Source organism: Blennius ocellaris (genome assembly GCF_963422515.1).
Source record: "Blennius ocellaris genome assembly, chromosome: 23".
NCBI classification, from domain to species: domain Eukaryota; kingdom Metazoa; phylum Chordata; class Actinopteri; order Blenniiformes; family Blenniidae; genus Blennius; species Blennius ocellaris.
In genome coordinates, this window is record NC_137672.1 from 8,426,989 (window position 1) to 8,451,380 (window position 24,392).

The window sequence follows — 24,392 nt, forward strand, 5'->3', positions numbered from 1 at the left end:
ACTTGCTGCTTGGACAGATCATTTCACTACTTTTAAGTAATGTTCTTCCTAATTAAACATCTTTGTCAGTCCTAATGGTACATATATGTTCAGACTATGAAACCTGGAGAAAACTCACACGCCCAGGGAGAACATGCAAACTCCACACAGAAAAGCTTGAACTTTATCCATTTATTCTCCACCTGCATGACTCGTCCTGCTTCTCCACGAGCCAGAGCACAAGAAAGGCTGGAGCATCCATTATTCATCCGTAACACTGTTCTTTTGTGCCGTGCAGGACGAGCCAGACGTCCGGAGGGGGGATCGGAGCCACTAAATGGAAACTCCCATTTTCAACAAGGAGCGGGAGAAGATGAATCTTTAAAAACTTGCTTATCCTGATATTTATTCACTCATACTGAAATATGCTGCCAGGCGAGAAGCCTGTCGACCGTCTCCCTCTACTGGAGAGACACAAACACGACAAACACGTCCCTGTGTGCTGAAGATATAATAAAAGAAGTGACCAAAGTTCTCGACCGTCTCTTTGAAGTGTCTTCCTGCATGGAAATGACTCAAAATACAACATTTATGTTCCCAAAGACTTTTATTTTCAAGCTACAGTTAAAAGAAAACAATATCAGACTGCAGAAAATATAGATTTTGATTGGGTATTCTCTTCACTTTAACATATGTACAGTTGAAGAACAGGATATGTACAGAAAGTTGAAAGTTGTATGGAGAGTGCAACTGCTACTGGAGACTTAAAGACTCTCCCCGGGGGAAAAAAAAAGCACATGTAAAACCAAATAAAACAAAACAAAACAAAACAAAAAAAAAATGCCACAACCTACACAGCCTCAACTTAATCTTTACACTATGTTTGTTCTCGCTGTGAGACAGTTTTAAACATCCGTTCTCTTTTCAGAAAGCTAAAGAAATAAACAAATACGTGAAATAGAAAAACAAATATTTTACAACCATTCATTAACAAGCCTCGGAGCCTCTTTGACACTGTAAGAATCCGTTGTACAGCGACGCCGCGCCTGAAGACAACCTGAAAACAAGAAAAAACAAAACACTAAACAAACAAAAAAAAGAGTCAACTTTTTAACTGCGTTGGATGTTAAACGTTGTTCATGTAAACGGCTATCGGCGATCAACAAGCCCGACGGTGAAAACATTAAGCGCTCAATCATGGATGTACAAAGACGGGTGGAGGTTTGAACCTTCCGCCGCTCTTCCGTGTCCCTCTGCTCCACTCGTGTTTTAAAAGTGCACTGCTGAAAGAATCGTCTGTTTTGAGACGCAAACAAATAAATCTTAAGATTCAAACTAATCGGAGGAGTGATGACTCGAATTTTAGTGAAAGGAAAACTCAAAGAAATTTCCACAAAACCACCAGAAATGTAAAAAAAAAGGAGCTGCCAATCCAGCATTACTTCCTAACAAATGACAGGAGTGACATTCTTTTCGATGTGGAAATTTCGCGATGATTTAAGAGTCTAAAAGAAATGGCGCCCGAATAGAACGGGGCTCCGTCAAGAGGCTTTCAGCGAGGATCGGCCGACTTCCTCAAGAAATAATTCACCTTCACGGGGCATTAGGGGCCGAAACCGTTGTGCACAATCCAGCAGATTACGGTAAAGCCAATTAGTGGAGGAACAAATGGGATGGTAATGGTCAAGCAGACGATTCCCAAGCGTTGCTTTTGTTGCCCTCTTCTCCAGCTCTTCGCGGCCGCCGAAAGTAGGACAAGAACGGAGACGAAGTGGAGGAAAACCGTGAGGGATAAAGAATGGTTGTGATTGTCAACAGAAATCCTACGAACCGACCGTTAAGGGTGTCGTTTGGGTCACAATTTAGGCTGTTTTGGCTATAGGCATCAAAGAAAGTAAGTGTCAAAGAAACAAAACAAAACGGGGAGTGGGGGGAGGAGAGGGGAGGGGAGGGGCGGGGGGAGTGCTTCTTCACATCCTCTTCATCTCTTAAGTGTCCTTTTTGTGTCCCGACCGCCGCAAGTCCCTGCACTTGTGGCAGTAAAAGATGTCGGGGACATTTGACTTCTTGATCTTGGCGCACGACAAGTGCACCCATATGCTGCACTGGTTGCACTCGATCATCGGCCGTCCTGCGAAGGGCTTCCCACAGTAACAGGTGATCAAGTCCCAAGAGTCGTCGCCTGCGTGGATCAAGAGCGGAGAACACGGTGCGTTGGATCAGTGGTGATGAAAACAAACGGCCAACTTCCAAAACAAAACTAGATATACAAATAGTGCAGAGACATTTTCTTAAAGCAAAAATAATATCCACAGGCTGCCCAAACAAATGAGATTATTACTTATATCATTACACATTATTGTGATTAAATAGCATTCCTGGGGAACTTTTTTTTAAGTTACATCTGTGAATTTTCTAACTTCTTTCTTTTCGTTGATATTGAAAAAAATCTCGCTTTATATTTACAATTGTTGCCCGTTTTAGTTTAATTTCAATTTGAAAAAAAACTTTTGCATTCTTTTTCTAGCCTACGTTTTCACTCTAATTTTTAAAATTCTATTCCAGGTGATATATGTCTACACTGTAGGAGCACAAGGGAGACGAAGTTGTGACTCCATTGTATGGCTTGCATGTGCAGCAGAATTAAGAATAAAACAGATTTTGACTTGTTTACATTACTGTATTGTCATGAATTCTGCAAACATATTTTAAGCTGTATAACACTTATTTGAACTGTAATAACGTAAAACAGTGACAGCCACATATACTTCCACCACTTTTTTAGACTGATAATAATTTACCTGTGAAGTTGTCTTTATTCTATTCAGAGCTTTATGACTTGGTTGTAAATATTTTATTGTATTTTTAAGGTAAGATTTTCTTTCACATTTGTATAGTAAGGGTGAAACTAAAGCAAGTCTGAGATTTTGATTGTAGATTTATTACAGATTGAACACTTTAAGAATCGAAGTAAGCTACTTCCTTGATTCAGACTGAATGAACCGAGTCTCTCTCATACCTGACTCCACCATGATGTCTTCGTCGGCGATCCAGGTCTCCCCCTCGCTGGAGCTCATCTCCGCGTCCCTGATGGATTCGTCTGGCTGCAACTTCCCGAGCCCCTGCATGCTGGAGGTGGAGCCCCCGTGCTCCGACAGCTCCTCCCGGCCCGCTCGTACCTCGCCGTGCGTATTCCTGGCCTCGGACTCCGTCTCGCTCTGCGGAGCCGAGCTCTTGAGCTTCTTCGCTTTGGGCTGTTTGGAGTTTTTGCTGCGTTTGATGCGGGCCCTCTTCTCGCCCTCGCTGCTGCCGCTGTCCGCCGCCGTCATGGCGGAGCCCAGCGACAGCTTTTTCAGTTTTTTGTCCTTCTTGCGCTCCGCCTTTGTGCTGGCCTGGCTCTCGTACAAGGAGTCTTTAAGGCGCATCTTGTCCAGCAGAGTGCTGTCAGAGTGCATGCGGCGAATGTTTTTGCCCTTGTTCGCTCGAGCTTTGCGGACAAACGTGTGGATGGTGTGGATGTCGGAGCTCCCGTCCGCCCAGGTGTTGCCCATGGAGCTGCTGCCACCTCGGCCCCCGTCTGCCGACAACCCTGAGCTGTGTGCAGAGCTGGAGGATGTCGGGGACCATGAGCTTTCCTACGGGACAGCGAGAAAGAACACAAGGGGAGCGTTTTAGTCTGAACATTGACTATGATCGCTGAACAAGTGCGGCTGAAGGAAGCTTACCTCTTTCGGACTGGGGATGTAACCAGCATAAGCCAGAACAAAGCTGCAAAACTTGTTGAAGTCCTCAACCGTCCTCTTTTTCCTCTCTGGGGGCTGCAGAAATCACATGTCCGTGTTAAACAAAGCCAACCTCGTGTAGATGCAAATGTGCATCGATAATCACGTTAGAGTACTCACCAGAGGTTCCGTTTTACATGTCAACAGTGAATCTGGGGAACAGAAAAACATTTCTGTAAGTCACAATTGATCATTGTCGACCAGCAAATCAGTCTCCCAGAAACAGACAACATAGAACAAACCAAGAACTCAATCAAGAACTCGGGATTATTTTATTATTTTTACAGTCATCAGATTTCCTCAAGTTACCATGAGCAAAGTCACAACCTGATATGTTATGTTTTACTATTTGGAGGTATTTTGTGATCACACTTATGACCATACATACAATCCAGGCATTGAAATGTGTTCATGACTCCCCTGTTTGTTAATTCCTAATACTAACACTATAAACTATCCCTTTACTGGACAACTGAGATCAAATGTTCACGGTTGTTTTCCTGTGCGACCAAGAGAACTGTTATAACCACAGCTTTGACTAACTTGGGGTCATAGTTGCTCAACAACAACCAGAAGCCTCCTTTACAGAACTTGTCATGACCCCCTTTTTTTTTTTAACTTAACCTATTTAGGCTGTTTTCTAAAAAGTCTCCAAAAAGAAAATGAATCTATGGTTTGGCTGAGTGCAATCAACCAAAGCCCTGGGGAGTGATATGCACTGTAATGTTTGCACCAGCTCACCTGTGCATGGTTTCACACTAGCTTTATGAATAGGATGGCAGCAAAATGACCGTATTTGCTCCACTCCTGTTACTACCTTCAATGCAGAGGTGCACATATCAACTCCCCATTCACACTGGAGGTATAAAGGAGCACCCGAGACAAAACAAACTGGCTGTGTAAACAGGGCTACTGTTTGGACGCATCTCCCAGACATCAGCTCAGTGCACACCATGAAGGCAATACATTTGGAGACATGTGGATTAATTCGGAGCATTTAATTGATCTCAAATGTAGACAGTCTGAGATAGGCTTTCTAAAAACAGAAAGAAGAAGAGGTACAACTGCATAAATGTGAAATGTTAAAGCCTTTAGAGGTTTCATTCATGCCCAGGGTTGACCTTGGTTAAAATGTGCTATCATTATTTATGTAGTTACAGCCTCCACGAGCAGTCTTCCTCCCATTCATCTTCTATTTACTCGATTAGCCCGCGTTTAAAACTCAACACCAAATGCGATTTCTGTGCTAGAAATTGCTCGACAATAGAGTAAAATAAGAAGAAAACCTTAGTAGGCAGAGCATGCTTTAAAACATACACGAGTTGGTGACTATAAAAGACAATAAAAGCAGGATTTTGAAAAAAATCAATAAGTGATTTTAAAAAGAAGAACAATTTGTCATTTTCGAAAACTTTGACCATGCCAGGATCAGAACGACAATCGCGACTACTTTGAGCACATTTGTTGAAGATTTTCGCGTCGTTGGAGCTCCAATGTGTGCAAAGCTAAATGCTAATCTTAGCTGACATTGACAGGGGAAGCTAACAACACGCTATTCGGCTTACAGCCTTGGTCGAAAACACAATGAAAGCTATCCATTCGTGGAAATTGCACCCTGTTGTGATTGTTGTGCAATCCCGAAGCACATTGATGATGATAAAGTCAGCCAGTGTGTTAAAGCCACTCTTTAGCTCATGGAAATGGAAGTGGGAGGCTCGGTAGCAAAGTTAGCTCCGATGCTAACAAGATGTAGCCTTAACGTTTAGTCGGGCGTGCCGAGACTGTCAGCACTGGGGTCCAAGTTGATGTTTAGCAGTAAAGTTTGTGTGTTTGAAAGCTGAATAACTCTGATTTTACAGTGCAACGATAGAGAGTGTTTTTCCAGTGGGATGGTCGGGTAGCTATCCGGCTAATAGCAACAAGGCTCGCAGGTTCGGCGCGTTAAACCAACTTAGACGTTAACATCAGGTTAGATAACAGCGATAATCGTATTAAGGCTGCGATTTGTATCAGGATTCCCTTTAATACAAGGATCGTAGTGGTTTTACGACGAGACGAGGTCTGATACAAGAGAGAGCCAGTTCGTTAATGCAGCATACGCAACCAAACGCAACGATAATGTTAGCATCGACCTGCAACCAAAACGACATTTTTTCGACATCAAACAGACAGACATCACTTGTAAACTTGCTGTTGGGCGCCGTTCCGTCCCGATGAGGGAAACGTACCTTGGTGTTCGGACATTATGTCGAGCATTGTCGCCTCATCGACCAGGCCTCGATTCGAGACAGAAGCAGCAGGCGAGCTAGCCGGAGAGCCGCGGCCGTCGCTCTGCGCCTTTCCCCCGGCGTGGCTGCACCTTACCGCCGGGCGACTTCGCCAGCAGAAAGCCCAAGGCGCGGAAACCCGAAGGGGACCGGATAAAAAAAATTAAAAATAAAAACAAAACTCCGGCTCTGGTCGACCCTGATGCCGTGGACCCGCTAACGTAGCAGAAGCAGCCCACCTCGGAACTGTCGCCACACTACCAGCCTGACAAAATACTAATTCCTCCGTTGCTTAACGTGCTGCACTTAACGCTGCCTTTACTTCGCCACTATACTCATCTAACTCACGCCACCGGACTATATCCCGCCTGCAGACTCTACTCAAATTAGGAGTTGAAGATCCATGGCTGGAACTTCTCGGATGAAGTTTTTGGTCTCTTCGCTGTGTGGATAAAAAAAAAAAAACTGGAGTTTTTATTCCGCACGGTCCTCTCCGTGCGCGGCAGAAGCCTCTTGAGGGTGCCAGCGAAGTGTCACCTGCAGTGCATTCTGGGTAACGTCGTTCAGTACAGTCCAGTGCAGCCACTTGTTGACACTTCTCGTGACTGCTATAAAACTACACTTCCCGACCTTCAGCAACAACTGAGCAGAGAGGAATTCTGGGAGTTGTTGTTTTGAGCGTCGTGTGACCCAAACATGCTATTCAGCAAAACCAACTGGACTTGTATCCAACAGAGAAAGCTTTATTCTTTCGTGAAACATTGCCAAAGAGGATTTAGGTACGCATCCTTTTTTAGCTTCGGTCGATGACGTTGCCTCTCCGGGAAATGACTGGGACCATTTCTCCTGATTATCGCGGTTAAATAGGTGGTGAATGCTAACTAGCTACTGTACCATGTTGTCTGAACTCCTGCAAGGCAACGACACTGGAGGCTTCCTGATTATACAAGGTACAACATCTAAAAGCTCTGCAACGCCCAGGTTCAATCCAGCAACTTGTTTGTGTACACTGTAGTGTCTGTAGTCTAATTCATCCCATCTCTAGATTCATGTCGTTATTCTGGACGAGACCTCCTGAGGAGCTTCATCAGCTCTGCATTAGACAGGTACCTGAAAGAGTGGTTATGTTGTCAATATTGTCTAATAACGTGGGCATTATACTAACCCTAACCCTAGTATCACGTGAATTTGTTTTGATTTGTGTTGTGCTCTCAGGGAGGAAGTTGTTAATGTTCTCGGCTTTGAGTTGAGTGAGGAAGAAGTGAAGGATGGATTGAGAGCATCAGGCCTTCACAGGTAAGCAGACACTAGCACACAGAACATGAATAAAACATCCATTGATTGTGGTTTATTGTTTGTTTTGGGATGTGGTGCTGTAGTGGTTCGCACTATCACTTCATGGTATGACGTTTGGGTCCGGGTATGCACTTTCTGTGTTGAGTTTGCATGTCCTCCCCACGTGTGCACAGGTTTTCTTCCCACAGTCCAAAAACATGCACTGAGGTTAACTACCGACCCTAAATGTTAACCCCCAAATACTACACCAAATGTCTCGTAATGACAAATAAATAAGTACTTGCAGGATTTGCCATGAAAATATGTCATGTGTAAAACTTCATTGTCGTCCACCTGTGGTGAATTCAGATGATTGGACATAATTTGTAAAGGATTCAGGATGTGAGCGTCCCAACCAGAGTCCAGGCTTGAAACAGATTGAACGTCTCTGGAGAGTAGGGCTCAACCCACATGTTTTTTTGGGGGGCTGAATATTCGGTAATAAAAATATTGTTGGGCTATTACCGATTACTCTCTCGTGGCTATAATCGGCTGGCTGATTAATCGTCCAGAGGTTACTGGAGAGATCTAAAGATGGGTTTGCAGTGCACCAACACCTCCCATCCAGCCTGATGGAGCTTGAGAGGTTCTGCACAGACGAATAGACCAAAATGATGAAAGCCAGATCTGCCATCATATTCAGAAAGGCTTGACACTGTCATTTCTGTCAAAGATGCATCAGCAAAGGCTGTGAATACTCCTATCCAGTTAATCTTAGTTTTTCATTTTCAATAAATTTCCAAACATTTCAAAATTGTTTGTTACGTTGTAGTTATGGGAGATTGTGTGTTTATAATTGAGGGTGAAAAAGAATTGAATTCTTTGCAATAAAGCTTTAAAATAACAAAATGTAATCTTTTGCAGATGCACAATCTCTCAGTATGTGGTGTAAAAAAAAAAGGAAAATAACTGGTTTTTCGGCTTGGAAAACTATTAGGTTTACATATTAAATTGAGAGTGACTAAATGATTAAAGATTTTAACATTTCTTGGAAAAAGAAATGCATCCAAAAACTCTCAAGAGCCAACTTTGTCACGCTGGATTCATAATTTTGAATCTAAAAATCTCAGATTGCAGCTTCTGAAATAACTAATCTTTAATTTTATTGTTTTGTTTTTTTTAACATTGGTGCCCTTTACATGAGCAGTCAAATAGAAAACTTGCCGTTCAGTGTCTTGCTCCTGGACACTTCAGCACATGCTCTGGAACACGGGAACTGTCCATCTATCTTCTGTTCAGGTTCATCCAGGGTCGAGGTCCGCTGAAGAAGCACTACATTGAGAGTGCTGGCATGACATGGGGGGGGGGGGGGGGGGGGGGGAGAAGCAATAATTTGATAAAAAATATGTGAGAACCCTTTTGTTTGGGGTCAAGTTCATTATTCATCTTGAACTATTGAAAGTTTTCCTGGGTGTTTTTTTACTTGGCTATAAACAAACTGACTGTTTTCTTTACCTCAGGCTCCATTTTCACAATGCTTACTCAGACCCCCTCGGCTGGACGGACCGCTCAACATTCACTGTTAATAAGTTCTGTTTCGAGGAGCTTGCACATCTGGTCAAACAAGCGCCGCACTCCAAACCAGCCACGTTAGTAATCGACTCTCTGACATGGATATTGAGACACATGAGCCCACCTGCTGTCTGCAAGACACTTCAGCAACTCAAAAAAGGTGAACTTGAATGGTTTTGTTCATAAATTTCTCTCTTTGCAAAGCAAAAAGTAGCTCAAAGCCTCTTCTGTGTACTGCTTTTTCACTCAGTTTCTCTGTATATCGTATCTGGGAGATATTGGCGTTTGACTTCGCGTAAAGATGATTTTCTGTGTTTGCATTAGGGGGAGCTGTCAGAGCTGTTATCGCTCTGCTCCATGCAGATATGCACCAGAGGGGGACCGTGGGAAGTGTCTGCCACTTGGCCACTTCAGTCGTCACCGTGTCGCCCGGAATAAAGGGAGATGAAGTGCTGGCAAAAATAACAAAACGCTCAAAATCGGGGAAGGTTTTGCAGGATGTAAGCCATGTCTGCCATCGGATCACTGTTACACGTTTGGATGTTGTTTTTATGTTATTCATGGCTGTGTTTGTGTCCTTTAGGAGGAAATATTCAGTATAAAAGGGGATCTTCGTGTCACTGTTCTGAACAAGCTCAGCCATCTTGGACATAAACAGGTTGACCCTGAGGAACAGCAGGTGCAGTATAGCGTGTGGATATTCTCTTCACACCGTACATGGATTTACAGAGTAAACATAGCTGGACATGACTCGAATATCTCTTCTGTTGTGTTTCTGTAGACTGACCCCACAGCCAACTTGACCTTCAATCTCCGTTTGTCCGACACAGAGCGTGAAGCCAAGGAGAAGCTCGCACTTCCTTTTATGTTCAGCAAAGAAAAGTTCGGAACCTTTTCTGAAAATTCGAAATCCGTTTTCTGCCGTGGATATTTTGAAAACACGTTTTGCTTTTGTTTGTCCCACAGGAAAACGGCTCTGCTCCAGCCGACACAGGGCTCAGGAAGGATCCTGTACGAGCCCGATGCCAATGACGACTATGACCAGGAAGACCCTGATGATGATCTGGATGTGTAGCATTGATGAAAGTAAACATGCTGAAGAACGACAGGATCCACATTATGTACCCTCTTTGCCTTTAAAAGATAGTTGTTTTCAATATTTGAAACTCAATGATCTAAATTCATGTCTAATGCCCATATAGTTCCTTGAATTTAATTGAGTATCCTTTTTTTTTCTGCTATATTTTTTTCACATTTTAAGAAAATGTTCTTTCAATGTTACTTTTTTATTAAACTTATTATGCACAATGTCATGTCTTAACCCAGGGGTGTCAAAATGATTTCCGATAAGAGCCACATTTAATCATGTTAAAGACTGTACGGAAAATTATTATTATTATTACTTTATCATCTGATCTTCAGTTTTATTTACCAAAGTGTTACAAGCTTTTCACAAAACTCCCTTTTTAGGCCAAATGCTTTAATCATAAACAATTTAATGCCAGACAGACCGGGGAGGTTTTGATCGGTCCACATGACATAGTTTGTATTTATGCCTCACAATGACACTGTTGGTTAGAAATGACAAATGCTAATTTGTGATCAAAACAATGTACCATTTAAAAAAAAAAAATTTTAAACAGGGTGTGGCTGAAATAAAATGTGATGTTGAGTCACGATTGGCCCAGAGGAGGACTTTCCAACTGCCTCTTCGAGCCATTGCTTTGACTTTTCCCTAGGTGTCACCCTTAAAACACAAACCGATTTTACAAATCAAGTGCAAGTATCACTGTCAGCAGTTTTAATTGTTTTGTGAGGTTGTGGTAATTATGTAAGGCTTGTTGCAAAGAATAGGGATTAGCAAACAGTGTCTATTACACATATTTGTATAGTAACTATTTGTTTGTTATTATGTCATGTCATTATGTTTTCCACTAAACAGACAGGCACAGTAATTTTCAGACTAGAAATACTTTTTTACTCCCAGAGGGAAGTTCTTTTAAAGCCTTGCCCGGCACAGAATTAATATCAAATAAGAGGAGAAAATAAACGAGAAATATAAAATGTTAATATGTACAGGCTTTACAGTGACCAGCATAGAAATGATCAATCAACAGAAAACAGCAAATACCATTCACAGGAGGAGTTATACAGTCTTATGGCCATATTTTTTTTATACAACTAAAGTACCATTTATATCACACACTGCTTATTAGAGGCGAGCAGCAGGCAGGAAAGTAATTCAAAGGTTAAAGAACATACTATAAACTACACAATCTGGTTAAATAACACTTTTTAAAAAACTGTATTCATAATATCACATTGTCAATGGGACAACAGTACAAATTGCATTCAGTGAACACTGATAATTTTACATTAACAGTATAAGTACAACAAATTCAGTAAAGCACACATTTCAACTGTTTTAATCCACTTTAATTTGTTAGTGTTTGAACTTATGAAAAGCAATAAAACCGTTTTTCCACCCCCCTGAGTACTTGCAACAGTGAAAGTAATAATTTGAGACCAGGAATGAAATATTTATCAGGTAAGTAGAATTGCTTTTTAGCATACAGATAGTCCAAACAACATATCCCCCCCCCCCAAAAAAAAATGTCTGATCATTTTCAGTCTTTATATGAAAGAAATCACATCATTTCCCCCAATTTTATTCTACAAATGAAAAGATTTTTCAGGGCATTCATTACTAAAACTAAATTTTACACCATTGTCTTTCTTAAATCTATATTTTATATAACTCTCAGCAGGATAGGTTTTATGGATAAGTTTAAAAGATGCTTCCTTAACTTTAATCAAATACCCATGTTGGAGCCAAAACCTTTTCTATGTAAATCATCAACAAATCTATTCCAAAGAATAAACTTCACACACAACAGTTGGAAAAAGTAATTAAAACCAGCATATTATTCAAATACAAAGAAATTAAGTAATATAAATTAAGTAATAGAAGCATGGTTTTGCAGACCTTCATCAACGTTACATTTGCTTGCAGACCCAAGTTAGCGTCACTAATAAATAAATAAATAAAGACAGACAGAAAACATAACCTTCCACCCCAACTTTCTTTGACGAAGGTGACTATGAAACAACAGCGTAAAGTTGTAACCACTTTGGGGAACATTAACAGATTTAACTTTAATCACAGAATAGAATAGAATAGAATAGAGTTTGTGGACATTAAAAAGGCACCAGACAGGAGATAAAGGGTTCAATGTTAATAGGCTTTCTGCCTGAGTTCAGTCGCTCGTCCACGTCTGTTTGTTTTCTTTCCACGTGGACGTGCCGCGCGCAACCGCAGACTCCGTCGCGGAAGTGACGGCAGGCGGCTATGGCGGCTCGCAGCTTCATTCCGGATCTCCACTGGACTACAAACTGATTTTAGCCGGGCCGCTTCGACTTGGGGGAACTTCAGCAGAAACGTCTCTCTTCGGAGGCCGCGCATATTCACGTCGCGTCGAACCGGGGCTTGTCAGCGGGCAGCCCCGCGGCTTTTGCGGGGTATTTTTGTCCAACGTTCAAGGTGGTCACCCTGTCGAGCTAGCGGTAGCTCGGCGGCTACAAGCTAACGGTAGTCGGAACACACAGACACACACACACACACACACACACACACACACACATTCGGCTAGCCGCGAGCTGTGTGCTAAACGGCCACGGGCTTCTCTTTTTCTCCACGTCTTCGTCGGTGTGTCACCGGTACAATGCGACTGGACTCCATTTCGTGCTAATTGTGCCACAAGTGTGCAGAGCGAGGGACTCACACGTTTGCTTGGCCTCTCGCCGGGGATCCTCGCTGCTTTGGCGGTCTGCTGCTGAGCCACCTGGGAAGAATCGTCCGCGCTCGCCCGGCGAGGATCGGAGCTTATTTGTTCCTTTTTTTATTAACTGCAGGAGGTCTTTTTTTGCGTGCTCGTCAACATGCTGAAGACCCGGCAGTGTTTACTTGGCATCCGCACGTTTCTCGGCGTGACGTCCAGAATATGGGGCTTCTTCATGTACATCCTCAGGAAGCATCTACGAACGGTGAGCAGACACTTGACAGTCCATCATGTCGTGTTTATGAGCCAGGTTTATATGCTTAGATGATATTTCTCGACATCCACCTGCATTTACAGGCAGATTACCTGTGTCTCACCTGGTCAGGTGTTTCCCGCCCATCACGTGTATCCATCCGCTCATAACGATCTATAGATATTGTGAAGTCACAAACATCTATCATTGTTAAAGAAGCATTTATACTCCCCAACCTATGAGTATCATGCTTTATCATCCACCTTCAATTGTACAAAAGTATGCCTTTGTGCACAATAGATTCCATATAATGGTTAACATTCCCCAAATTAACTTATTTATTACAGTATTTCTATGGTTTAAAGATACTCACTGCAGCTCTACTAGCTATCCTCCTGCAATCTTGCATTCTTGTTATTGAGGTCAATACTGGCATATATCTAGTTGTTTTGATCATATTACCGTTAACAAGTTTGACTACTGCTCAGTGAGAATCAATAATGTACATGTGGCAATATCGCTGAGGCTTTATCTGTCTTGTTGAATTTTTTCCAAGATAAGTTTTTCCAGGTACAGTCAAGTCTGAAACAACAGTGTAATGAATGAAAAGTGTGTTTTCCTTTTGACTACAAGCTGCAAAGCACTCCCTTTCACTCTATAGATGAGTTCTCAAAGGTCTGTAGGCACTTGTTTTAGATTATAAACCAATTATTTAACTGACTGTATAAGTGATCACTGCATCACTGCAATGAAATCCGAAACCACATTGAGATCTAACTAAGAATGCAATGGTTGCCACAGTGCAGGTCACCTTCGATTGCTTTACAAACGTCTCCATAATAAATGTGGCATTTAAGGTGACAGAGGCCACCTGCTTGAAACCTAGACTGCTACGCAGGTGTTTGTTGGGTCGTTAATAGACATGCATGTGTGGTGTAATACGAGTGGACTTCGTCTCGACCTCCATATCAGACCAACAAAGCCTGGAGGAGTGCCCTGCGTTGTGTTGTAATCATCTCGCCGGTCGAGGTCTGTCCAGTTTTATTGTGTGCCGGTAACACTTGCGGGTTGTCAACAGGCCCTGAGAGTGAGTCGCTCAGTCCATGTTATGGCTGAAGTGAGAGGGATTATGTCAGCACAGAGAGGGCACTGTTCTCTCTCTCTTGCTCTCTCTCTCCCTGTGTTTCTCTCATTCTCACCAACAGTTTAGTTCGTTTGTTTACAGTCTTTGATGCACTGAAACAGCGTCATGATGCATGGAGAGTTTGTGTACCATGCATTTTTTTGGTACATGTCGGCGATCTCTTGTATGGCGACGACATGCGTGTTGAGCATAATTGAGAGTGGAGTTTGGGTTTCGTGTAATTGAGACTCACAATTTCATTTTTAACTCGATCTGTTGTCAAACCACAATGCGCAAACAGACGTGACCCAAACATTCAGATCAGATTCAGCTTTATTGGATTATGAATATTAGAACATAGAACACAACAATCCCATGTAGGCTACACTATGTCAATAAATGACGAGGTGGTTGTTTGTAAATCTTACCCTCATTTGTTATATAATAGTCCTGCTTATTACCCAGAGTGGTACAGTGGTGTTCTGTAGCAGATTGTAGTCTAGTCCTGTCCCTGTTGTGTTTACCGTTTGTTTTCTTGGTCAGTTTATAAAGTTACTGTATTATGTAGTAAGCATCCTTGTTTCCCCTTCCATTGTAACTTGGCATTCATTCAGTTGTTGGTGGCCAGATAGAAAGATGAAAAATAATCAACGCAATAGTTGCAGCACAAGTTGAATCTTAATCTGGAGTTAGTCATAAGTTTTGCCTGTGGCCTGTTTGCACTCTGATCTCAGTTAAATATTATAAGCGGGGGGGGGGTCACTTATTTGACTGCCATGTTAAAACATAATAACATTTACACCATATTTCTGTAGCCTTTGTTCAGAGGCACAGGACTGAGTCTTGCAGGTCAGGGGTCCAGATGGGCTCTCTGGGAGGTGCAGGGAGCTACGTCGAGGGTGAGGTCCCCCCCGTGGTGCCCAGCAGCTGCCATCACCAACAGGCTTCCCTCGAGCTCACTCTGCCAGGCAGCAGTAGGAGGGAACCTGGAGGGGAGGCCCCCGTCCGAGGCTTAGGTGCCCAGCAGCCCGGGCTCCGTCAAAGTCACCCTGCGAGTCTCCCTCTGTGCATGTGCCCATGCTCCTCTGACACCCACCGACAGCTGGGGGGATAAAAATAGCCCTGTGAAGAAAAGTGCAGAGCCCCTGGGCAAGAGCAACACTGGGAAGGATCCTCTCTGAAGTCGCTCTGGTCACAGCAGAGCAAGAAAGTTAGAGAGCAAGAGGTGCTGGGGAGAGTGACAGCTTAATGTAGTTGTTTCAGTGTGGTCGTCCTATGTTCCCATGCATTCATCCGGTTTACCAACAACGCTTCAATGGCTGATGATGTTAACGTTTTAGATTTTCAAGACTTTTTGTTTAACAGGAACTCCGGGAGATGTGATGCTTTTTTTTCTGATCCACAAACACCAATAGATGACCTTGATATGCTACAAAGAGTGCTGTAATAAAGATTAGAGGCTGCCGTGTACTTGGTATCAAATATGCAAATTACACTGAAATTCACAACTGTTGATGACTTCAACTCTTCATCACTCACTATTTCATGTTCCCTGTTTTGTCTGGATACTTCAGGGGTTGTCTGAATACTTAATTTGAACTCATTCATTTGCATTTGCAGATAATCCAGTATCAGACGGTGCGATATGACACTCTGCCGCTGTCACCAATCTCCAGAAACAGACTGAGTGAGTACCCATCTTTAATATGTGATTTGAACAGTGGCTGTTTTGTTGCTATCGTGAAGAGATGGCAGTATGTCAATATACTTGTGATGAACCACTTTACAAAACATGTTTGGGTGAAGGCACATTTTAGAACTACCTGTTTACTCCTGCGACTAATGATTAACACCAAACAAAGTTCAGTTTATCATCAAAACCAGTCACATGGCACTAAAGAAACCAAAAATGGCTCAAAACAACCAATCCATTGTTGAAGAGCTTTATCTGTGAAGCTGTGTGAAGCAGTCCTGTAAAGAAACACACTGCCTGCCTTAAAGTGCAACGCCTTTCAGCTATAAATTGTACATAATCATTAAGGTTGTTCAAATGATGCAAGCAAACCACAGTCACTCTGTCATTTCATACTTAATCGTTCTGGTAAACCTGCCAGGCTACTTTTTTTTTCTTTTTTTTTTAGCTGTTATGTTCGTGTTTGACGTTTTATTAGCCTGTCAAAAGATTGGCTTAACGCATGAGTTAATGGCCTGCATCCTGGCTCCATAATATCACAGTCAGCTGACTTCCCCACACCGTTCCACGTGTGGTATAAACACCAGGCCTTATTCACTGTACCTGAATCCCCCCCCACAATGTGTGAAACACTCAGAAGGAAATGTCAGCATTTTTCACAGCTGTAACCGTGGGGTGTGAGAAATGAGATACGTGCCAATAACAGTCACAGTATATGTTGAATAGACGGGTGCCAACACCACGTAATGCATAAATATGTAGAAGTTATGAATTACCCTTCACACCAAGCCTTCCCTGAGCAGCATTGACTGTGGTAAAAAAAGACTAATGCCTAATTTGGATATAGATTTTTTGGGGGGGTTATTGACTGTGTGCAACAGCTGCTGTCCCTGCGATGAAATCAGAATAACATTCAAACTCTTTCTATGAAAAACAAATACGGTCACATGTAGTTTCCTATCTTGCATTAAAATGTGACACAATTGTGGAAGTGGAGAGGAAACGTGAATGTTGCAGGCGAGGCAGACATGAGCTCAAAACTGTTTGCGTGCTCTGAATGAACTTCCCCTCTGTCAGTCGAGAGCTCATTCAGCAGCACACTCTCTCGACTTAGAGGAAGGATTGTGTTTCAGTTTTACTTTACTCGCCTTTCGCTCAATCTACTGCCCTCAGCCTGAGATCCACGCCCAGTGATCCCTTTACTTTCATTGAGCTTGAAAGGCCTGCCTTTCCTCCCTCGTATTCACACTGTTGACAGATTTAAAGAAGTGGTATTTAAAGTTGTGCGTCGCTTTGCTCTCCGGTCCCTGGAGTCAATAAGTCTTTGTTAAAGAACAGTCTTCTTCATTGCAATGCCACCATCTGGAAACTACTAGGCATGTCCCCAAGGATTAATCGAGTCTGCAGCCATGAGGTAAACCTGATTTCGATTAGCTTTGTGGGTCTCAGCAGCTGAAAATGTTCTAAAGAAACACACCAAGAAAAGCCGTCTTATCAAAAATAGATGCATTTAATAGGATTGTCCTGCTAGTGCACATTGCACCTACACATTGGAAACAATGCTGTAGAGATGGACTGTGTTTTAAAGATGTAACATGCCTGACAAGCAGCGTTTATTACCTCCAACTACGTTCTAACGTATTAAATAACTGCCAATCTTAAGACATGGAAAACCTTAAAGATCCCATATTATGCTAAATTGATTTTATAGTGGTTTTCTACCAGTAACATGTGTCCCCATTGCCTGTGAAGAAAGTCTGTCATCTCCCTCACGTGCTCCACTTTTTAGCAACTGTGTGTTCGTACAGGCAATTCAGAGATTTGGATGTGGAAAAATAACTACGACCTCTGGTAGCGAAGCTTTGCCTTACTGATACACTGAATAAATTAATTATAATATAAAAAACAGTAACACTCACCCTTAGTTAGCAGGAGGTTTGATACCGGGTAGGAACTGTAACAATCATGAGGGTAGACTGAATATCAGTTGTTGCGTTGGTATCCGAGTATGAATTTTGAGATCTGAATAATCCCCACCTGCAGCACTTTGCTCTGCTGTGAAGCTCCTCTCAGCTTCAGTTTCACTGCCAAATACTGCCTTATCTGCCAATTATCTATAGCACAGAAACTGCTATTTGAACCAGCCCGACAACACACCTTCAGATATGAAATATTTTAACTCGCCATCTTCAGCAGCCTCACCTTCTGGATCAGATTGAACCAATTGAAGAACAGCGTTTATACGAGTTATGGCAATAAATCCACCTTAAACATCAGCGCATCGTGGCGGCCAACTTCCTTTACCGTCCATCGTTGCTGCGAGTAATGGTATATATTAAAATAAGACTTGCAAAAGGCACGACATTTCAAACTTTACTGTAAATGTAAACATCTGTTTAAACATCTGTTAAAGGAACTTCTGTGAATTAAATGCGAAGATGCGTCAAGACTGTTTACCACAGGATTTGTTTTAGGAGTCTAACCATAGTGCAGCCTTAAAAAACAGGCTTGATGGACGTAGGAGCTGGAAGGACAAATATGCCGAGTTAATCCTGTTGTGAGGAATCACTCCCAAAAGCACTGTCCCTGATATGAACCAGTTAGTCAAACTCACTTCTGTCTACCACGTCTCTTTTCTCCACTCTCTTCTCCTCTTCACTGTCCAGCTAAAGTGAATGTCAAACGGCAGGACGGCCCTGTTGTTTCTAAGTTCGCTGACTTTGTCATCTTTCTTTGCTCACATTCTTAACAAGTAAATGTGGCTGGATTTAAATACATATCATTACACTCAGTACTACACCCTTTACATAACGTGACATTTAGGTTCAAAATTGAACTAAAAATGCTTTTCTCTGACTTCTTAGTCTGAAAACCCACCAAAGTACCTGATAATTTTCCAATATCTCAACATATTTCAGATTCTACTTAAATGTCCTTGAATTTCAAGAAATGGAACCGGCAGCTTAAGAAAAGATAAAGTTTATTGATTCAAAATTTCTGAGAAGTTGCTTCTTCTATCACAATTACACATGTTGAACCTGGCTTCACAGTAATGTCAATGTGACGATGAACCGAGTTACTGCACTGAATGTAAATTAATCATAGGATTTCTCATGCTGCCTTGTTTTGGTCACTCACTTTAGTTTATTTTGTTTGTTTGTTTGTTTTAATAAACCAAGTTTCACAAGTGTTTGTGTCATTGACTCCACTCAGACGCAGTAAAGAGGAAGATCCTGGTTCTGGACTTGGATGAGACGCTGATCCACTCCCACCACGACGGCGTCCTGAGGCCCACAGTGAGGCCTGGCACGCCGCCAGACTTCATCTTAAAAGTGCGTAGGGTCCGGCTTCAATGAGCACAGCTGAATCGGGAGTCCTGACCATTTCTGAGCCTGAATGTTTTCTTCTCCACGCAGGTCGTCATTGATAAGCACCCAGTCAGATTCTTCGTACATAAAAGGCCACACGTTGACTTTTTTTTAGAAGTGGTGAGTGCCAACGGCGACCAGCAGCTCCGGCAGCTCGCGTGATGCTGGAAACTGTGTTTTCTTGCTGTGAGCCGACATTTGTCACCGCTACATCACTGGCGCTCACACCACCCGACGTCATTCAACTTTATTTGCTCTGTTTTGATGATCTTCTGTGACTCGGTAAGCGCGGACTCTTAACCATTGTGTGGCCCATATGCTGTGTGTACACAGGTGAGCCAGTGGTACGAGCTGGTGGTTTTCACAGCCAGCATGGAGATCTACGGCTCAGCGGTGGCAGACAAGCTGGACAACAACAGGAACATCCTGAAACGCAGATATTACAGACAGGTACTGCTCCCGTGCGTGTTTACACAGTGCATTTTAAAACCCAACACTTCCAAAGCGCTGTGGTCAGCACTCTGATTTCTTTCTTCCCTTCCCCAGCACTGTACATTGGATCTAGGTAGTTATATTAAAGATCTGTCCGTAGTACATGATGACCTGTCCAGTATTGTTATCCTGGACAACTCGCCTGGCGCTTACCGTAGCCATCCAGGTAAGACTTGTAACTGAGCTCTGTCAATTTGTATGTTTATTTCAGTTGCTAACAGATAAAAATGCAACCCCACTTGAGCTGCATCTACTTTATGTACATTCGTGTTTTTAATGCAGCATCAAATGAGGCTTCATCTTAATGCGCATCAGGCTTGTGATGAGGCGTAAAGAGTGAACCGCTTGTTCTCACTATAGAGCCTGTATTGTAAAGACTGCCATGGTGCACTAATTCTAAAACTCCTATAACATTCAGCCGCCTCCGTTAAGTGGCATAAAAACCTAGCCATGTCCATTTCTCTGACTCCACTGACTCTCTTCTCCCCCCCAGACAATGCAATACCCATCAAGTCCTGGTTCAGCGACCCTAGTGACACAGCACTTCTTAACTTGCTGCCTATGCTGGATGCACTAAGGTAAAAGGAATATTAAAGCTGACATGACAGTAAATGAACAGTGGAAATCCTTCCAGTCATGGCTCACTTAAACTTTCCAGTCATGGAAGTGTTTGATGTTTTTTGGGGGAAAATAACTTTGTTTTATTCTTTGTTTTATGACATTGGTACTTCTTTCAAAGCACTGGTTCCAATACATGTTTCTCAATCTGAACTCAGTTATTCTAACTCCAGTCCTTCCACCCAGTTCTACCTGTCCTCTAAAAGCAAAGAGCGTGGGTGTCATCCTCGGTAACGCCTTATCATGTCATTCTCACATAACATCACCCGCTCTACCTATTTCCATCTGTGCCGCATTAATCATCTCCCCTCACACCACTTCTCCCCATGTCCATCCTCCTTTCACCTCTCATACCGATTGTTGTAGTTCTCTCCTCTTCGGTCTTCCTCACAAATCCCCCCCCAGAAGCTTTGAACGGTCAGATTTCACTCAAGGTCATCCCAAACCACATCCCCTGCTTATCTGTCGGACCTCGTCGTGGAAACCTCCCGTCCACTCCCTCAGACCTTCCTTCCTCCTCCACCCACCTCACAAAGCTTTTGACTCTGTAGGTTTCTGGGGGTGTTTTGAACAACACTGACCACTGTGTGAGCTCTCCAGTCAGGAAATGCCCTATAAGGATGTCCAGGCAGGGGCTAATATCACCACCTTTACCTACACTCAGAATAAAGATTGCGCATTGAGAAGAATCAGTCAAATTGTATTTATATGGCACTTTTAGCACAGTAACATGTAGCACAAAGTGCTTCACAGGGTTAAAAAAAAAAAAAAAAAACACTAATACCAGCCCACCCCCCTGCTATCGTATACGTATATACAGCAAAGATAAGTAAATGAACCGATACAAATTCTAAAATCCTACAACAGGTGAACATGGGACACTAATGAAAAGCCTTATTAAAAATGAAGGTTTTGAGCCTGCTTTTAAAAACATGAAGGTTCTCTGCAGCCCGCAGGTTCTCCAGCAGGCTTTTCCATAAACGAGGTGCGCAGTGCTGAAAAGCAGCTTCACCATAGCTTCTAGTGTTAGTGGTGATTAAAGGGCCAGTGCTGGAGGACCTGAAGGTTCACCATGGTTCATAAGATAAAAGTAAATCGCCAGTGCAATATCTTTAAAACTGCTGGAATCCAATACATTCCTAAGATGATAAAAAAACAGTTTTACCCACATGCGTCACATGCAGAATTACAACTAAGCTCAGAGTTGAAAATGCCGCCCAGGATCTTTACTTGATCTGATTTGTTTGAAGACGTTGCCTGGAATTTTGACAATTGGTTCTATCTTCCTCCGACGGCCACAACTTCGGTTTTGTCGTCATTGAGCTGAAATAATTTTTCTGCCATCCATGATTGAATGTCTATAATACAATTAAAACAGTTCATCAATTGGCCGCAGGTCTTCAGGAGACATGGGAATGTAGAGCGTGTTGTCAGCATAGCTGTGAATATTAATGCGATGTCCCCTGATGACGAGCTGGAAAAAGCCTTGGGCCATGCCACATTTGATTTCATGAGTCCCTGAGGAGCACGTATCCATACTTACCACAAATCTTCTATCTGTGAGGTGGGACTTGAACCAGTTAAAAACCAAAGACGCATATGAAGTGAATATTGTTTCTACGGTGATAGAAAGCTGTTCACGATTACAGGATTCAAATTCAGCGTGTAACTGTTGCTGTTTTAAATGAAAACACTGAACACTGGGATCATTTTAGTTATGGGAAAAACCAGGTGTACTTGTTAAAATATTTTCAAATGAATCTTTAATACAGCTTTGTTTCACTATTGTTTCATTGTCTGGCGTTTTTGTTGTTTCCATGCTACGAGTCGACCGAATGCTCAATGTATAGATTGTTTGACTGCCTTGTACCTGGCTGAACTCTCCCCCTCTCTGCTTCTGGCAGGTTCACTGCTGATGTTCGCTCCGTCCTCAGTCGAAACCTCCACCAGCACCGACTCTGGTGATTGGCTGAATTGAGAGCGCGGGGGCTTGTTGAGCGGCCTCCTCCTCTCTGCCAGCTTCCGTCCTGCCCTCCATCCCCGGCGCAGGCGACCCACCAGCCCTCTCCGAGCCTCCTGGACACACCCCGCGGAGACGAGGGTTGGGGCGAGCGCCTAACACGGGATGAACAGTAACGGGATCACCAGAGCCCACAAACTACTGGAGTGGCAGGAGGAGCTAGCTTTTTTTTTTTCTTTTTTTTTTTTTTTTTTTCTTTTCTCTCCTTCTTGATTCTTTATTTGTATTTTTTTTTTTTTTCCAAAACAAAAAAGGAGCCTTTCTGCCTTATCGCTCCTGATACTGACTGTGCGTATGGAGGCGAGCTTGTGGATCTGAGTCGGGAGTATGCTTGCTGAGTTCGTTAGTCCTTTTTAAACTTTTTGGAAGATTGGGAGGCTGGTACAGAGAAGGATCAGCAAAGCAACACAGACACATTATTTCTCCTTCTCCATCATCACCAGACATTGCACTTCAGCAGACAAGTCTTCAATTTACCGTCTTAACCTCTCAGACCACTGATTAGAGGAAAATTGAATGAAAGAAAAATAAACTCACCCCTTTTTAGATTTAACTCCAAGCCCCAGCCTGTTTTTTCTTTTTCTTTCTCCTACGGTACTCTGATCCCCCCCCTCCCTTGACAACAACGGATCAATTTAAATGATGTAACTGATGGACTACTGCTTGCAACACAACATCCACAAGCATTTTCCTGGAGAACTTGATCAGTCCGACCCCCACCCCACCCCACCCCGTACCTCCGGTCGTCATCACTCTGATGGGATTCGATTAATAAAAAAAAAAAAAAAAAAAAACTTGACTTAAAAGTTATGAGGGAGAAAAAAGCAGTAAGGAATGGCTTGTGGACTACCGTGCCGCTTTTCCATATGATTGTTTCTCTGTCACCACAATATACGATAATATGACTTCTGCATACCACAACATTTTGCCCCCGCCCCCTCGCCATCTGATGCCATCCTCAGTTCATCGAATAGGAATTGCACTTAATTTTTTTTCCACCCTTATGTTTTTTTTGTTGCAGTTGGTTTTGTATTCGATTTCAATTTGCAGCCTTGCCCCCCCCCCCCTCCATTTCCATTTTTGCCCCTAAACTGTATGGGTTCATTTATTAAAACCCTCCATCTTTAAATGCCTTCTGAACAACGTCAATCTTGTTAAGGCTCACAGCAGCTTCTTATTGGCTCTGTTTCCAGGTCTGTGTTACTAATAAAACACTTGTCAGTATCGACCAGTTACTATTCAGCTTCATTTATTTTCATGCAAATAACTCTGCAATCCTTTTTTTTCATCTTCATCTTTGAGACTGATCTTTTCCCAGCCTCTTTACTGGACTCGCTTGTAAAAGACTGGAGAGCTGCTGAGGTTTCACTTTCTGTGGTTTGTGGTCTGCTGCCACCACGTGGCTCAACGTGGAATGACGGCCTGCCTTCATTGCTGAAAAGACAATCACCAACTTCATTCTTTGTCAAAGGTATATCGTGTACCATGTTTTTAGAATGTAGGAGGAATCTGGCATTATCATAGCAGGTCCATGCACAGGGGAAAACATGCATACTACACACAGAATGACCCCCCAAGCCCAACCAGGACTTGAACCAGCGAGGTGACATTAACCGCTACACCATGCAGCTGCATCTGAAATTCCTGCAGTCACATATTAACGGCGATGGTCACAAGTCAGTAGGTAAATATTAAACTTAAAATCTTTCAACTTTGCACCTTTTCAGGCTATAATTTGACATCAGCATTAGAGAAGTTGTGTTGCATCTCCTTTGCAGATAGATGCATACGACGGCGGTGGTATTTGTTGAGTTTTATTGGCTCTTGTGTCTTTCTTCAGCGTGGCTGAATGTCTCAGTAGTTTCTCATCTGTCTTGGATTACAGGATCAATATTGATTATCTGTGCATTTCTAGTGCCTGGCATGAAATCAACAAAACTGAAACTCTGTAATAAACGTTGAGCTTAATTAAGGTGAGGCCATTATTTTCAGAAAGCACAGGTATGTTTCTGTATCAATTGCACATCGGATCCTGATTTATGCAAGTTCCATGTGGTGATGGAAGGAGATTGTTTTTTGTGTATTCAAACCTGTTCAAAAAGTAAAGCTTAAAAGACATTGAGTTATATAGGCTTTCTCCCACGTTCACATGAAAATGAAGGCCAGTTTAG

The 24,392-nt window shown here is 42.7% G+C and overlaps 3 protein-coding genes across 3 annotated transcripts; 2 read left to right on the forward strand and 1 right to left on the reverse strand.

The window, feature by feature from the left end:
- Positions 1-630: 630 nt before the first annotated feature.
- Positions 631-6,455, reverse strand: phf23b (PHD finger protein 23b). Its single transcript, XM_080519266.1, has 5 exons — positions 5,990-6,455; positions 3,882-3,913; positions 3,705-3,797; positions 2,999-3,614; positions 631-2,161 (listed from the first exon to the last, which is right to left on the reverse strand). The coding sequence occupies exons 1-5, from the start codon at positions 6,015-6,017 to the stop codon at positions 1,968-1,970; spliced, it is 963 nt and encodes a 320-aa protein (XP_080375392.1). The 5' UTR covers positions 6,018-6,455; the 3' UTR covers positions 631-1,967.
- Positions 6,456-6,768: 313 nt separating this feature from the next.
- On the forward strand, positions 6,769-10,430 carry elp5 (elongator acetyltransferase complex subunit 5). The gene is made up of 8 exons (XM_080519476.1): positions 6,769-6,978; positions 7,074-7,134; positions 7,244-7,324; positions 8,824-9,035; positions 9,200-9,375; positions 9,459-9,554; positions 9,657-9,757; positions 9,842-10,430. Exons 1-8 carry the CDS (start codon positions 6,903-6,905, stop codon positions 9,948-9,950), a joined length of 912 nt encoding a protein of 303 aa, XP_080375602.1. The 5' UTR covers positions 6,769-6,902; the 3' UTR covers positions 9,951-10,430.
- Positions 10,431-12,303: 1,873 nt separating this feature from the next.
- On the forward strand, positions 12,304-23,380 carry LOC308146858 (CTD nuclear envelope phosphatase 1A). The gene is made up of 8 exons (XM_080518821.1): positions 12,304-12,919; positions 15,651-15,717; positions 18,937-19,055; positions 19,140-19,211; positions 19,425-19,541; positions 19,638-19,749; positions 20,077-20,161; positions 22,106-23,380. Exons 1-8 carry the CDS (start codon positions 12,815-12,817, stop codon positions 22,164-22,166), a joined length of 738 nt encoding a protein of 245 aa, XP_080374947.1. The 5' UTR covers positions 12,304-12,814; the 3' UTR covers positions 22,167-23,380.
- Positions 23,381-24,392: the final 1,012 nt, after the last annotated feature.

Coding starts and splice junctions, on each gene's coding strand:
- phf23b (XM_080519266.1), bottom strand. CDS start 6,017: ATGCTCGACATAATGTCCGAACACCAAG. Junction 3,914..5,989: donor CATAATGTCCGAACACCAAG/GTACGTTTCCCT, acceptor TCTGTTCCCCAG/ATTCACTGTTGACATGTAAA. Junction 3,798..3,881: donor CATGTAAAACGGAACCTCTG/GTGAGTACTCTA, acceptor TGATTTCTGCAG/CCCCCAGAGAGGAAAAAGAG.
- elp5 (XM_080519476.1), top strand. CDS start 6,903: ATGCTAACTAGCTACTGTACCATGTTGTCTGAACTCCTGCAAGGCAAC. Junction 6,979..7,073: donor AGGCTTCCTGATTATACAAG/GTACAACATCTA, acceptor TCCCATCTCTAG/ATTCATGTCGTTATTCTGGA. Junction 7,135..7,243: donor ATCAGCTCTGCATTAGACAG/GTACCTGAAAGA, acceptor TTGTGCTCTCAG/GGAGGAAGTTGTTAATGTTC.
- LOC308146858 (XM_080518821.1), top strand. CDS start 12,815: ATGCTGAAGACCCGGCAGTGTTTACTTGGCATCCGCACGTTTCTCGGC. Junction 19,056..19,139: donor CGCCAGACTTCATCTTAAAA/GTGCGTAGGGTC, acceptor TTCTCCACGCAG/GTCGTCATTGATAAGCACCC. Junction 20,162..22,105: donor CCTATGCTGGATGCACTAAG/GTAAAAGGAATA, acceptor TGCTTCTGGCAG/GTTCACTGCTGATGTTCGCT.